The 15,205-nt window shown below is 34.4% G+C and overlaps 1 protein-coding gene across 2 annotated transcripts; it reads left to right on the top strand.

The window, feature by feature from the left end:
• The first annotated feature begins 1,325 nt into the window (after positions 1-1,325).
• Positions 1,326-14,872, top strand: LOC121409320 (high mobility group protein 1 homolog). 2 transcript variants are annotated; one of them, XM_041601252.1, is made up of 5 exons: positions 1,326-1,538; positions 7,782-7,968; positions 9,413-9,570; positions 11,349-11,523; positions 12,558-14,872. In XM_041601252.1, the coding sequence occupies exons 2-5, from the start codon at positions 7,813-7,815 to the stop codon at positions 12,678-12,680; spliced, it is 612 nt and encodes a 203-aa protein (XP_041457186.1). In that variant the 5' UTR covers positions 1,326-1,538; positions 7,782-7,812; the 3' UTR covers positions 12,681-14,872. The 2 variants fall into 2 exon arrangements, with proteins under 2 accessions (XP_041457186.1, XP_041457194.1); XM_041601260.1 differs by lacking the exon at positions 1,326-1,538 and adding an exon at positions 3,031-3,055.
• The last annotated feature ends 333 nt before the right edge of the window (positions 14,873-15,205 follow it).

The raw sequence follows: 15,205 nt of genomic DNA, 5'->3' as shown, positions 1-15,205 counted from the left end.
ACCCTAGCTGTTTTGTTTTGCGCCTTAAATTTGAAGTTTTGAATCATACAAACGGTTATAGGAAAATTAAACAACATCGGGTTCCAATTTTTGTGCTCGTTTTTCCTTGAATAAATTTTAACCATTTAAATGAATGAATTGGACCTGGTGAAGGTATATATCTTCATTCTACATTCAATGAAACATGGCCCTAATTTGCGTGGCATCCTTCTCTCTTGTTTTGCGAAAACCTCTGATTATTTATAATAATGAAAGAAAAATAAATAAAATTTGCTTCTTCAAATTTAAATCCTACCTGGTTTGAGCCAGTATATTTGGCGACTAATAAATGTTCCATGCGGCTATTTTTCTTAATGATCTAAAAAAAAAAAAGCATGCTAGCATAATGTCTTTGATATTTTCACAAATTTTGACCTGAAAATCGAGCATTCTGAACATTTTGGCTGCCAATGTGTATAACTATACAATAGATGCGAGCGTGATTTGGAATTCGCAATATAAACTGACATTAAAAATACCCTAATGGCTGTTTGCAGTGACTCATGAAGGATAAAGATCTCAGTCACCATCAAATAATGCAAGCGCGAAGCGCGAGCAGAAAAATTATTTTTTTGCTTACGAAGTGCTTACATTGACCCGAAAGGAACGGTTTAAACACTATTTGACTTTTGATAAAATCATAAAGAGGATCATAATATGGCATTGTATGAATTATGTGAGTATTTTGCGAACTTTTTGTAGTCATTGAATTAAGGCTTGTCTGACATACAGTAAGAAAAGCCTTCTTTTTTTACATACATTGACATGCGAAAGGAATATTTCAAGGACTAATTCTAGGAATTCATCCAGAGGATTCTTATTTCTCGAATTGAATAATGCGACAGCGAAGCGCGAGCCGAAATTCGCAAATAACTGTCCTGAAACGAAATAGAAGACTTAGAAATGAAAGTCTTCGAAAATACTTTTATAGATCTTCGATCAACAACCTTATCGTTTTCGGGAAGTAATACCCGTATTGTTTGCTGATATCTTATTTCTCAGCTTTTATTTTGTTTAAATTTTTTTTTGGGGGGGGCCGGGGCGGGGACAAATTGCCCCCCCCCCCTCCCTCCAGACCTGTAATATTCCCACCAAACCCTATGTACTTCTCAACCATATATGCGATCTATATATACATTTTTTTTATTCCTCTGTGCTTTCTCTTGAATTTCACCATTTTGAAGATTTTTCACTTTCTGACCCCACAAATGCCCAGTCGGTAACCTGGCACTGCATTCACTGTGAACATGTATATTCCCGCTATGCAATCACATGATACGTACCGTAGCAGACAGCATAAATTACCTGCTATCCCCTGCTGCTTTATAATGCATTATGATTGGTCAAACATTGGCTCATTCTACTCAATGACCAATCAGCATACATCTATCTTCGCCACTATCCTTGCCATTTGGCGTGGGTATATTGTTGCGCGTCTTCATATAGCCGAACTACATACAAACTCTACGTAGCTGCATTCCTTGGCGTGATTCCGTAAGGTAAGTTGTTTTATTTTATTTTTTTCATGGAAGATTGTTGAAAAAATCTTAAGTAGCGTCAATTCATTGATTTCAGTATCTTTTATTGTTTTCAATAGGTTTAGGATTTTTTGGAGTAAATTTCAATGTTTTTCTCAATGCTTGTAATGAATCTGTCTTTTCCCATTTGTTAGCGTGTAATACTTTGAGGTTATGAAGTTCGAGCCTGGCCTGAACGTCGTCTTTTCCAAATGGTATCGAGATGATAAATCCGTATTTTTTCATATTTTTAATTGTTGATTTTCAGTGAAACTTTCGGTATTACTTAGCAGCATATATGCGGACTGAAATTAATACATATTTCTGAAAGACATTCTATGTAAAATTTGTTCGAGGTGTTTTTGTGGACCCCATTTGATCACGTCGCTTGTCAAAGTGATGTCTGCGTTCGTGACTACGTATGCCTCATAGCTTCGTTGATTTCTGCACTAAAAACTCCCTGTATAGTCGAATGTAACTGGGTATTTCGTGTAGAAATGCATGTACATTTGAAAATTGAATGTCAAACTTTAACTTCCATGGTTTGATTTTGAAATCTCATGTTTCATTTCACTTATTTAGCGAAATTTAGGGGCACTTTCATTCATGAAATCGTGAGTGACGTTTTCGATGTTGTTTTTTGAGGCTTTGTTTGACCCCGCTGCTGCTGCCATCTTGTTCCATACATCCCATTCGTTTCCCTACAAATGCCCTGTATATGCTACCAATATACCTCGCAGTTTTATATACAAACCCATTGAAACGTGTACTAAAGTGTCCGCTGCACTGTACGGATCATTTCAATACCACATTTATCAAAATTCCCCGAGCCCATCTAAAAGCTAACGGATGGAATTCCGTGGTATATCATCTGAACTTGATCAGATATGGTGGACGCGACATTTCCACCATTATTTCACCGCTCTTGCCTCGGGTTGATCTTGGTTGAACAGCACACGCATATTGCGCATAGACGAGAGGCCGTGTAGGTAATGCATTGTATGTACCGTACTGTATGTGTGTTGTTGTGCCTTGCCACATATTGCCTGTCACGAAGCTACATTGTAAATCACACCGTGGCTTCAACTCACATTCTATGGCAAAATTTCTGTCAACATTGCATGCTTATTGACGAGTGATAACATCGTATTGCAATCATTTAGATATTTCCAGACTCGTATTTTTGATTTTTTGTGCGGATTTTAGGGACTTTTTGATGGTGGTGTCATACACCTCATTTGCATAAATGGGGTTCGCCCACTGTTCAGCATACAGTGCGTGCTCTGTCGACACAAAGGAGGGATTCTAGGTCGAGCTTTGACGTCGGAAATTCGGAAAGTTGAGGCGGGTAGTTGAGCGTGATGTGAAGCGGCGGTTGCGGTGGATGGATAGGGAAACAATGCGTGGGACCAAGTGATTGCATTTATGCTGCTTGGATCAGCTCTGTGCCTTGTTGGAACCGTCCATAGTCATGGACCTACCACATGGCTTGGTTATCAGTAAATCTTTTTTTTTCGTTCTTAGTCTTTTTACTTTCAGATAAACCATTGTGACTGTTTAACTAATTGATTGATCTAACTTGTTTATAATATGTTTAAAATAGAAAAATTAAAGAAATTTGATAAGACTAGTTTCAGATCTTGTTTATCTAAATGATAATCATGAATGTATAAACTTATTATTAGGACCAAGACATAATTATTGTACTTTAATTTTTTATTAGTAATATTAATCTGTTGACTGTACTTGTTATAAATTTGAACATGTTGAAACTTAAAATTAATCTACCCCGTGGTAGAATTATTTTTTTTAATTTAATTGATTTGATTGAAATATTTTCCATTTAGTGTTAGGGATTTTAAGGGGTTTTTTTTTCATTTATATTGTTGACTTCTAAATGATGGATAGGGTTTAATGTGTTTAATATTTTTCAGCATGGTCGCATGTCATAAATAAGGTCCAATTTCGCAAACTAAAAATGGTCAAAATATTTTTTTCATAATAGATCTGGATCCTACAAAATGTAGGTATTACATTCTGTAAATAATGAAAAAGTTTAAAGTCTCAAATATCTTTATATTTCCTAAAATGACTAATAGCTAATTAAAGGTCAAGTCCACCTCAGAAAAATGTTGATTTGAATCAATAGAGAAAAATCAGACAAGCACTATGCTGAAGATTTCATTAAAATCGGATGTGAATTAAGAAAGTTATGACATTTCAAAGTTTCGCTTATTTTTAACAAAATAGTTATATGAACGAGCCAGTTACATCCAAATGAGAGAGTTGATGATGTCACTATTTCTTTTGTTTTTTATTGTTTGAATTATACAATATTTCAATTTTTACGAATTTGACATTTAGGACCTCCTTGCCTGAAGTACAAAATGTTAAAATAATGGAATTCCATGTGTTCAGGGAGGAATGAAACTTCATTTCACATGACAATGACGAGAAAATCAAAATATTTCATATTTCAAACAATAAAAAACAAAAGAAATAGTGAGTGAATGACATCATCGACTCTCTCATTTGGATGTAGCTGGCTCGTTCATATATCTGTTTTTGTGAAATGAAGCGAAATTTTGAAATGTTATAACTTTCTTATTTTACATCCGATTTTGATGAAATTTTCAGTGTTATGCTTGTTGAATTTTTCTCTTTTTATTCAAATCAAGTTTTTGATGGGTGGACTTGTCCTTTAAAGGGGAAGTTCACCCTGAAGAAAACTTTGTTGTGAAAATAGCAGAAAAAATAGTAAAAAATATTGGTGAAGGTTTGAGGAATATCTGTTAACAAGTAAGAAAGTTATTAGAGTTCAAAATTTTGGATTTGTGACGTCATAAACGAGCAGCTGCCCCATGTGTTATGTAATATAAAATGTATGAATTTCAAATTTTGTATGGTTCCTGATGACTTAATTTTGTTTTCTTTTCATAATCGGGTATGAAATGATTTGTCTATTGATATACAAAAGTTACAGTGAAAACCATTTTCAATTTTCTGAGAAAATGACATTTCATTGATTTTTTACCATTCGCTACGTACATGTAGGAATGCTGCTCGCATATGACGTCACAAATCAAATAATTGAAATTCTAATAACTTTTTAATTATTTGATGAATTTTTCTCGAACCTTCGGCAATATTTTTTATTAATTTTTTCTGCTATTTTTACAATAAACTTTTTGTCAGGGTGAACTTCCCCTTTAAGACATTAAAGGGGAATCTAGCCTTGGCCATAAAATATGGTGTTAGGAAGAAGAAAACAGAAAAAAAACCAGAATGGTGAAAGTTTGAAAGAAATTGGACAAGCAATAAGAAAGTTATACATGTAGCTGCCTAAAAATTGAGATCACTAATACTAAGTAGATTTCAAATTGGCAACTGGGTAAGTGAATTATGACAAATATGATTTTCTCTTATATTTCGTCAGTCAATGACCTTATATTGTTTTTCTTATATGTATTAAATATTTTGTTTTGTTCGTTTTTTCATAGAAAAAAAGAAAGAATATACAAGAAATGATTGAAAAAAAGGGGAAAATAAAAATAATGTTAATCAATAAAATTGTTACCCCACTCTTTATGCAGTGAGTGGCAAAAATAGTCAATCATGACTTATTGCCAAATAAAAACAAGGAATGGAATGGAATGGATGGGCAAGGACAACTTTCCCATAGGCCATGTACTTTATTATCAAGGATTTGTGGTTTTCTCCTAAGTACGCATTTCCCTGAATTTTCCCTGAAAATTCCCTGTGCTTCTTTTTGTTTTACAAAGGACATTGGCCAATTTTCCTGTAGAAAAAAAATTGTGACACTGATTTTCATTGTTACGATTGATTGGATCAATTGTAGCTCTTTGTAAGATGGGCCCCAGAGCTGACATACACATGTGGTCACATGTCATAAGGTGGTCAAATTTCGTGAACAGGGTAAAAATGGTCAAAAATTTTATTTTTTGATACGTAATTGCTTTTACCATTCTCTAAATAATGAAAAAGTTTTAAGTCTCGATTACCTTTATTTTTCCTTAAAATGACTAATTAACAGCTAATTATTACATAGACGTCAATGTAAATGTGAATTTTGAAATGTGTTTTTTTCAAATTGGACCTGCTGCACATAAAATGGTGTAAAAAGTTGATGTAACATTGGATCACCCTAGTATTTTGCAGTTATAATCTTGAAACATCAATGAATAAATCTACCAAAAATTGAATAATTATTTATTATTTTATGCATATTAATTATAATAATTAATTAACAGTATTTAATTTCACATTTTTGCCCCCAAAATACCTGTCACTGTATTTGTATGCTTGGCAAAATGACAACATCATGGGTAGAAATGTTTGTTGCAATGTTACACAACATTTGTACTAAAAATTAAGATTACAAATTAGATAATTAACCAAATCTCTTCGGTTTACTAATTGATTAGGTTGCAGATCAGAGCTGACATACATGTACACATGTATTCCATTGCTGCATATTTTCAAAATTATCAAATTTTTATGACAATTAGTTGTTCCCTGCTTTAAAACGCCCAGAAATATGAGGATATCAGTCATATTACATATTATAGTAAGTTGTTAATTAGGTTTAATTAATATTCTATCATTTACCGCATCCACCGGCTCCACATCCACCGGCTCCGCCACCCCTGTTACTTCAAACTTAATGTGCTATAATTTTTGTTCCTGATATTGTATTGATCTAATTCATAGTAATATATTTAGCCTATATTTCTAGCTTTTAAATGAGATATTACTCTATAAATTTGGTCAAGATGCTGTGATGTAGCAACAATTTATCCATGGCACCATGTGGAAAATTGTTCATGTGCCACCCTTTTTGCATACCCAACTTATGAAATGCGACCCTGTACAGATATATGTGTGTCATTCCTAATTTCCTATATATTTTCAAAATAGTCAAATTTGTATAACATTCAGTTGTTCCCTGCTTTCCAACTGTCAGTTACAGCCAGTTACATCCAAATGAGAGAGTCGATGATGTCACTATTTCTTTTGGTTTTTATTGTTTGAATTATACAATATTTCAATTTTTACAAATTTGACAATTAGGACCTCCTTGTCTGAAGCACAAAATGTTAAAATAATGGAATTCCACGAGTTCAGGGAGGAATGACACTTCATTTTACATGACAATGACGAAAAAATAAGATTTCATATAATAAAATACAAAAGAAATGAGTGATGTCATCAACTCTCTCATTTGGATGTAACAGGCTCGTTCATATAACTATTTTGTTGAAAATAAGCGAAACTTTAAAATGCCATAAATTTCTTATTTTACATCCGATTTTGATGAAATTTTCAGTGTTATGCTTGTTGAATTTTTCTCTTTTTATTCAAATCAAGTTTTTGTTGGGGTGGACTTGTCCTTTAAACTATTATGATCTCACAAAGTTGACACTGCTGCTAAAATTTAATATATTGAAACGGTAATGCAGGTCAGACTCCCAGGAGCAATCCTCAAGTTTTAACAATTAATTTCTTATTATATATTTCATGTTTACTATACAGGGTCGGATTCAGGATTTTTCATGGGGGGGCACATTTTCCCGAGAAAAATTTGACAAGCCCCCCCCCCAAAAAAAAAAAATGCTTTCAAAAGAGGGGGGGGGCACACTTTTGTTTGGACAACATTTACATTTTTTATAATGCTTCTCAAAGGGGGGGGGGTCAAGGGCCGGATGTGCCTCTCCCTCCCCCTGGATCCGCCAGTGTTACTATTATATTACGAATTTATTTCATTCTCATTGTTTATATCTTTACCAGAAATACTTGTTACGGTTCCATGACATTTGCTATGGTGACAATTGCTCCGATGGAAAATCTACACATTAAGCGAAACAAAACCTAACCTCCAAAACTAAATAAACCCTAATCGTAATCTTTACAATATTATGAACCGAAAACTCTATCACAATCCTAACACGAATCCTATGCCTTCTGAGATATTAAGACTGGAGCAATTGTCCCAGGAGCATATGTTGTGTCAACACTGCCCTAGTAAAATTTTTTGGGACCATAGAAATCTGTTATGAGATACATTGTAAATGTATTGCATAAATTTATTCTGGTCTGAAATGCTTTGTTACTTGATTATTTGACTTACGTAATGTTAAATTATGCAAAGTGTACTGTATTTAATTTCAATCACTATTATTTTTTCCAACATTTCCTTCTGACCAGATTTTCGTAAGTTAAGAGCATAGAGACAATCATGGGTAAGAAGGATCGAGACAGTAAGAAACCTCGTGGACGCATGTCTGCCTATGCTTACTTTGTTCAAGATTCAAGAGCAGAACACACCAAGAATCATCCAAACAGTCCTGTCAAGTTTGCAGAATTCTCAAAGGAATGTTCGGCAAGATGGAAGGTAATTCATAGCTTGGGCCTTGTTTCGTAAAGTTTCTTATCTATGACTAAATAGAAGTCACTGTAGTACCTGTAATATTTTCATTGGTCCAGTAATGCAAGAGGAAAGGGTGACCACCTAATAATTTTTAAAGTAATGAAAAAGGGGGAGAAAGAAAAGGGTGTCAAAAAATAGTGTGCATAAACTCTATACTACTGAGCTATTCTATTGGAAAAGGGTCTTGAATTCCCCTCCCCAACCCTCCCTTCATAATACCCTGGTGCTGCCCCCCCCCCCCCCCGGTTTTTAGTATCTGTTGATATCAAGCGTTTTGAAGAAGTTCCTACTCTATATAATGAGGAGCGGAAAATATATCTAATCAGATCTCGGTGTTTTATCCAACCCGGGGGGGGGGGGCACTTCCATTCACGAGTGGATACCATGCGCGACCATGGGGTCTCGAAAAGCACCCTAAACACGTAATTTCCATATTCTGAAAATGTATCCCTTAACAAGTATTGGCGTGTGAAACCCTACCCTTCACAAGTATTTGAAACAAAACGATACTCTTGGCAAATATTCCCTGAAATGAACCCCTATACAGGAATGTTTTATTGTTACGGTTCCTTCGGTCGTCGGCTTTACCTTATTTGGTTTAGTACGACCCCACCTTCTACACCTCGCGCAAATCGGACTCTAAACACGTAGTGTTGGGGCAAAAAGGACATCCTCTATAAAACATTTAATTTTGTTTTATCATTCCCGCAAATTCGACCCTAAACAAGTAATTTTCCTAGCGAAATAAATACCCTTTTTTCATTATTTTTGTGTTTTTGACACCCTTATCACGTTACGTACGTAACGTGCCCTATCGTGAAAAAGACATCCTTTTTACGTGTTTTTTGGTCGCGCATGGTATCCACTCGTCAATGTAAGTGCCTGAGAAATAAGCACAGGATTCGGGTCAAGCGTCGGGCCGACATTCAAAGCAATAATAATACACTGTCCCATGTGCACTTCTCTGTGTTGGTGATCTTCAGTGTGAACATTTTTCAGCTTAGATTTCAAGATTTCACAAAGTTCAGTTCATCATCGAGGATCTAGATCTGGTAAGTTATAGTACTACTATAACTTACCAGATCTAGATCCTCGATATACTGACAATTAAGCCTGGTTTTACAGATTTTCTCATAAAATCAGTTTTTACTGCAACTACTGGCATTTCTCTTTAATTATCTCAATTTTAAAGCAGCCGTAACTTATTGCTTGTCCAATTTCCTTTAAACTTTCAAACTGTTATATTTATTTTTCTCCCATCTGTACAACATTTTATGACCAAGGCTGGATTCTCTTTTAATGCCAAACTTTCAGTTAGTGTTTTTTTTTCTCTTCATGTCATGCATAACTTTGCATGTATTCTATCAGCTTGCAACTAATAAACAATACTATATTTCTTGTTTAACAGAGCCTGGGTGAGAATGGAAAGAGTGTTTTCCATGAGAAGTCAATGCGTGATAAGATTCGATATGATCGTGAGATGCAGTCCTATAAACCTGCTAAGGGTGAGAAGGGTAACAAGAGATCACGCAAAAGGAAGGACCCAGACGCGCCAAAGAGAAATTTGTAAGTGTAAAATAGCATTGTATATTAAAGTAGGGGAGATAACCGCTTTCATCAATAGGGAATACTGAAAGTTTGTAGATTCTGAAAAAGCTATGTTTTGATACTATAGAAGAACATTTTTGCAAGAAAAAAAAAGAAACTGGAATCTTTAATATTTCATACCTTGTTACACCACATCACACAAAAAAATTAACATAAGTTGCTAAAATAGGGGGGAGGTATTGCCATGGATATTTCTCCCATTACCTCATATCACTTGCATACAGATGGGTGGGGGGCTTGGAGGACATGTCCTATGCCCCCCCCCCCCAAAAAAAAAAGTGCCAAGATTTAGATATATCAATTATTTCGTGATATGTCAAAAAGGTCATATTTTAGTGATTTTTGTCTCACCTGCGAAGCAGAGTGAGACTATAGGCGCCGCTTTTCCGACGGCGTTGGCGGCGGCGTCAACATCAAATCTTAACCTGAGGGTAAGTTTTTGAAATGACGTCATAACTTAGAAAGTATATGGACCTAGTTAATAAAACTTGGCCATAAGGTTAATCAAGTATTACTGAACATCCTATTAGAGTTTCATGACCAAGGTCAAAGGTCATTTAGGGTCAATGAACTTAGACCATGTTGGAGGGATCAACATCAAAATCTTAACCTGAGGTTAAGTTTATGAAACTTGGACATAAGGTTAATCAAGTATCACTGAACATCCTGCACGAGTTTCACGTCACATGACTAAGGTCATAGGTCATTTAGGGTCAATGAACTTTGGCCGAATTGGGGATATCTGTTGAATTCCCATCATAACTTTGAAAGTTTATGGATCTGATTCATGAAACTTGGACATAATAGTAATCAAGCATCACTGAACATTTTGTGCAAGTTTCAGGTCTCATGATCAAGGTCAAAGGTCATTTAGGGTCAATGAACTTTTGCCGAATCGGGGGTATATGGTGAATTACCATCATAACTTTGAAAGTTTATTGGTCTAGTACATTAAACTTGGACATTAGAGTAATCAAGTATCTCTGAACATCATGTGCGCGTTTCAGGTCACATGACCAAGGTCAAAGGTCAATGAACTTTGGCTGAATTGGGTGTATCTGTTGAATTACCATCATAACTTTGAAAGTTTATGGATCTGATTCATGAAACATGTACATAAGAGTAATCAAGTATCACTGAACATCCTGTGCGAGTTTCATGTAAGGTCAATGAACTTTGGCCATGTTGGGTTTTTTGTTGAATAACCATCATATCTCTGTAAGTTTATTGGTCTAGTTCATAAAAAGTGGACATAAGAGTAACCATGTATCACTGAACATCTTGTGCGAGTTAGAGTAGTATTCAAAGTCAGCACTGCTGCTATATTGAACCGCGTGATGCAGGTGAGACGGCCAGAGGCATTCCACTTGTTACTGTCAGATATTACAGATTCCTCATTGATAGCTAATACACATTGAGACAAGCTCCTATGAGAGCTCAATACAGATTGAGACAAGCTCCTATGAGAGCTCAATACAGATTGAGACAAGCTCCTATGAGAGCTCAATACAGATTGAGACAAGCTCCTATGAGAGCTCAATACAGATTGAGACAAGCTCCTATGAGAGCTCAATACAGATTGAGACAAGCTCCTATGAGAGCTCAATACAGATTGAGACAAGCTCCTATGAGGGCTCAATACAGATTGAGACAAGCTTCTTTGAGAGCTCAATACAAATTTATACAGGCTCAAGCCAATAATTTAAAGAATGGTTTTCAACATTTACCACTTTCAGGTCAGCGTTCTTCCTCTTCAGCGGAGAGCACAGAGCAGCTATTAAGAGTGTTCATCCTAACTGGTCTGTAGGTGATATTGCTAAGGAACTTGCTGTCAGGTGGAGGACTATGGGAGCTAATGAAAAGGTCAAATATGAGAATGGTGCTGCCAAGGACAAAGAGAGATACATCAAGGTATGGCATATTATGTTTTGAATTTATTTTAAGAATTTATGTATTGATAGTTGCTTTGAATTTTTATTTCTTGGATAGTTTTCAGTTTTATGCATGTTGGTAAATGATACAATTCTCAGATCATATCTAAAAATATTATGTTGTGAAAATAATGTCTAAAGAGGCTTGCGCAAAATATAATTACCTATAAAAAGCACTTAATAAGAGGAAATAAAAAATGGCACTTGTAAAGTTGTAGGGTACAGTGGTACACCAATACTACTTTTTTCTTGGTTCAAACTTTGTATTTTTTCCAGAGATTTTTTTTGTTTGGTTTCATAAATTCTAGTGCATACACCCAATGTCATTTTTAAGTGCATTTTTCGAATGAATTAATTTCTTATCAGAAAATGTATAGTTTTATTTACATTGGATGAAGTATGTCGAAAGTGACAGTGGTTCAAATTGAAAAGGACGCAATTTTCATGTCGCACACACATGTCAGTAACTTGCCCAACTCAAAACAATGGTCAAAATCCTTTACCTTTAGTTTTTGCTTATATTTTGACTTTAAAACCAACTTATTTTCAGGGTGAACTTCCTCTTTAATCAGATGGATGGGTGAATTGAATTATATTTATGTATAAACACTTGCGTGCACAACACTTGATGTCCATAATTAATACATATAGAAGTTACTTCCAGCTATCACAATATTTTCATAATTAATTGAATACGTGCTTTGTAAGTATATATACATTTTCATTCTAAATGGAACTGCTGTAAATTAACCTAGCTTTTGCTGCAGGTTGATCTCTTCGAAGCAGTAAATGAATGAGTTATATTTATAAGTTTATACATGTTTGAATGTTTGAAAAGTGTTGGAAAGATTATTATTGGATGAAATATACAGATATTATCAGTATGTGAATTGAGAAAAAACAAGGATGATGTTTTTAATGGTGCCCTTACGAGCTTGTATCCTGTGCATTAATGATTGAATTTGAATATATACTTGTCATTAATACATGTAATACTTATTTAATGTTTGATAGGCGATGGCCGAGTACAAGGCAAAGGCAAAGACAATGAAGCGTCAAGCCAGAGAATCTTCTAGTTCCAGCTCATCTGATTCCAGCTCTGATGATTCTAGTTCAGATGATAGTGATGAAGAGTAAACCATCATACTAGTGAAACCACTCACTGTAATTGAGTGTTACTCATCAACAGGTGGCTAGCATTGTTAATCCACCATCATATTTCATTTGTGCATATGTTTTCCTAACTTGTCGCTTTAGATCTCTTTTCTTCCTTGTCAAGGAGTCAAATTCTCTTTTAAATTGATCAGGAATGATGTTGTACTGGAGGGCGTGCATAGTTTTAGCCACTTAGTCCTGTACACCAGATAGTTTGGAGGCTTGGTATGCTTAAATTGTAAATGCTTTCTTTAAATTAATCTTGCCATGAATAGTCATGTATCCATGGTATTTTTAACAATGAAGGCTGATTGTATTGTATATATGCCAAATTTTTGTAATCGGCGAGGAAAACATATAGCACAACAAATTAAACCCAGCTAATCTGTTTGAATTTTTATATTCCAAGGTTTTTTTCTCTCTCATAATCTCATTAAAATTTTGTTTAAAACAAAACAGATTTAGTTGGAAATGGGAAATATTCAACAAAATTCAAAGAAGATGAGATTGTTTGCCTTTTCTGTCACTTGAGCTGAAACTGAAATTTGGAATTAAATCATATCATTGGCAACTCAGTTAACAGGCAATTCTTCTTCAGAGAGAAATATTGACCAAGATCGTGATAAGAAACCTTGTTTTTGCTGGTTTTTTATTTGGAATGACCATTGTGTTGTAATGAAGCAACTCTTAGCAGTATTAAGTATAACATGTTGGGTGAGACACACTTTATTTGTAGACATTGCTTTTTATCATTTGATGTAAGAAAAAGAAACCAAAGGCTTCTCCCCTAATCCACCAGTTTTGTGGTATATCACCCTGCTTTGGTATTTACTGATATTCATGTAAACTTGTTATGTATTTAAAATGTGTGATTGTTTTTAATGCCTGTATGTATAAGCTTGTAATTTGGCAAGGATAAACAAAGTGAAAATAAAGGTCAAGATTCTACATGATTATTGTAACTTTTGAATACTTCTAGATTGAGAGTCCATGGAAAGTATGCACTAATTTTTTTTCATGAAATTAGGATAAAGTAGTATTAGTGTCTTTTAAAGAAATGAATGTCTCAATCAAGTGAATCTGTTATTATGACCAGTCATGTAGAATATTGACGTTATGTGTGAGTGAGAAATAAGATTGGTCTGCAAATCAGACGTGGTCTTGTGTAGTACATTTTCTTTCTGATATTTGATTTGGCAGTGTTTCTATGCAAATAGGGGATTTCCAAATCAAGTAAACTCATTCTAAATGCATTATTTTAAAGTCATCATTTTGATCTTATATAATGGGGGAATGGTTTTTAGACATGAAAATGGACGAGACGGCCCTAGTTTTTAAAGGTTTTTCAATAGAACTTTCATTTTGTATTCAGTTAGAGACTTGATAGAGTTATGATTATTTCTCAATTCTCACTCACTATATTGTAATTTACTATTTTCAGCCTTTTAACTTATAAAACATTTCTTAATCATTATTATTTGAGATCTGTATGTCTTCTGTACGATAGCATGTAATATTTGTTTGAGATTAATGGTTTAAGAGCTTTATTTTTTCACAGGGGAAAGGACAGGAATGCAACAGGGATGTATTATGTGTTGGGTTTTGTTTGTTATGTACCATATGCAGCATAAGGACAAGCAGCATGAAGAATAATGTCAACTAAAAGCATTTTCATAACATTTTACATCTGTTTTTAAAAAGACAAGTGTGGCTTTTTTTTTTGGTCATTTATCCAATAGATATCAATATGTATCACCAAATATACATGTATCCTGTTAATGAAAAATGAAGTAAATGGTGGTTTGTATAGACTATGATACAAGTTGAGATAAAAATCACAATCTTAACAATTCACTACTGGTCTAACTTTGACTAAAATCTTTCTGTAAAAAACTTTTTGTGTTACCGTATGTGTATAGTTGTGTAAAGGAGGCCTGTTGGCCCATTCTTTTAAATTTCTTTCTGCTCTTCTCTTTAGGCTTGTTTACATTTTAGGGCATGGAAGAAATACCATTTTTCAGTTTTATTTACTTTTTTTTTTGGGGGGGGTGGGGGTTAGTGATTTACGAACTGTCCTGTGTAAATACTGATAAAGGCATTCAAATGTTAGCTGTTTGTTATTTGCATACAAAGTCTATAGTATGGTTTGAAAATAAAAACAAAATGTCATTTAATGATTTTTTTTTTGGTATTTGACTTTGTCTGTGATTAAACTATTTTTTTAAATGCAAAATGGATCAATGCATCATTGGTTTAGAGCAAAAGAACCTTTCCTAATTGCGATATGGCTTGGTCATGATAGAATGGGTGTGTTTGCAAACTGTGAATGGGACACTATGGTGACAACACATTATTTCAAAGGTTTGAATACTCCAAAGGTTGATTAGTCCAACAGTTTGTCAATTTAAAAGTTTATTAGGAAAGTGGAACAAGGTTCAATATGAAATTTGATTAATCCGAAAACAATACTGATGATTTTAGTTGTCCTTAAATGAAGTAACAATTGC

Source organism: Lytechinus variegatus, chromosome 1 (genome assembly GCF_018143015.1).
Source record: "Lytechinus variegatus isolate NC3 chromosome 1, Lvar_3.0, whole genome shotgun sequence".
Taxonomy (NCBI): domain Eukaryota; kingdom Metazoa; phylum Echinodermata; class Echinoidea; order Temnopleuroida; family Toxopneustidae; genus Lytechinus; species Lytechinus variegatus.
This window is presented reverse-complemented; position numbering and strand designations above follow the sequence as displayed.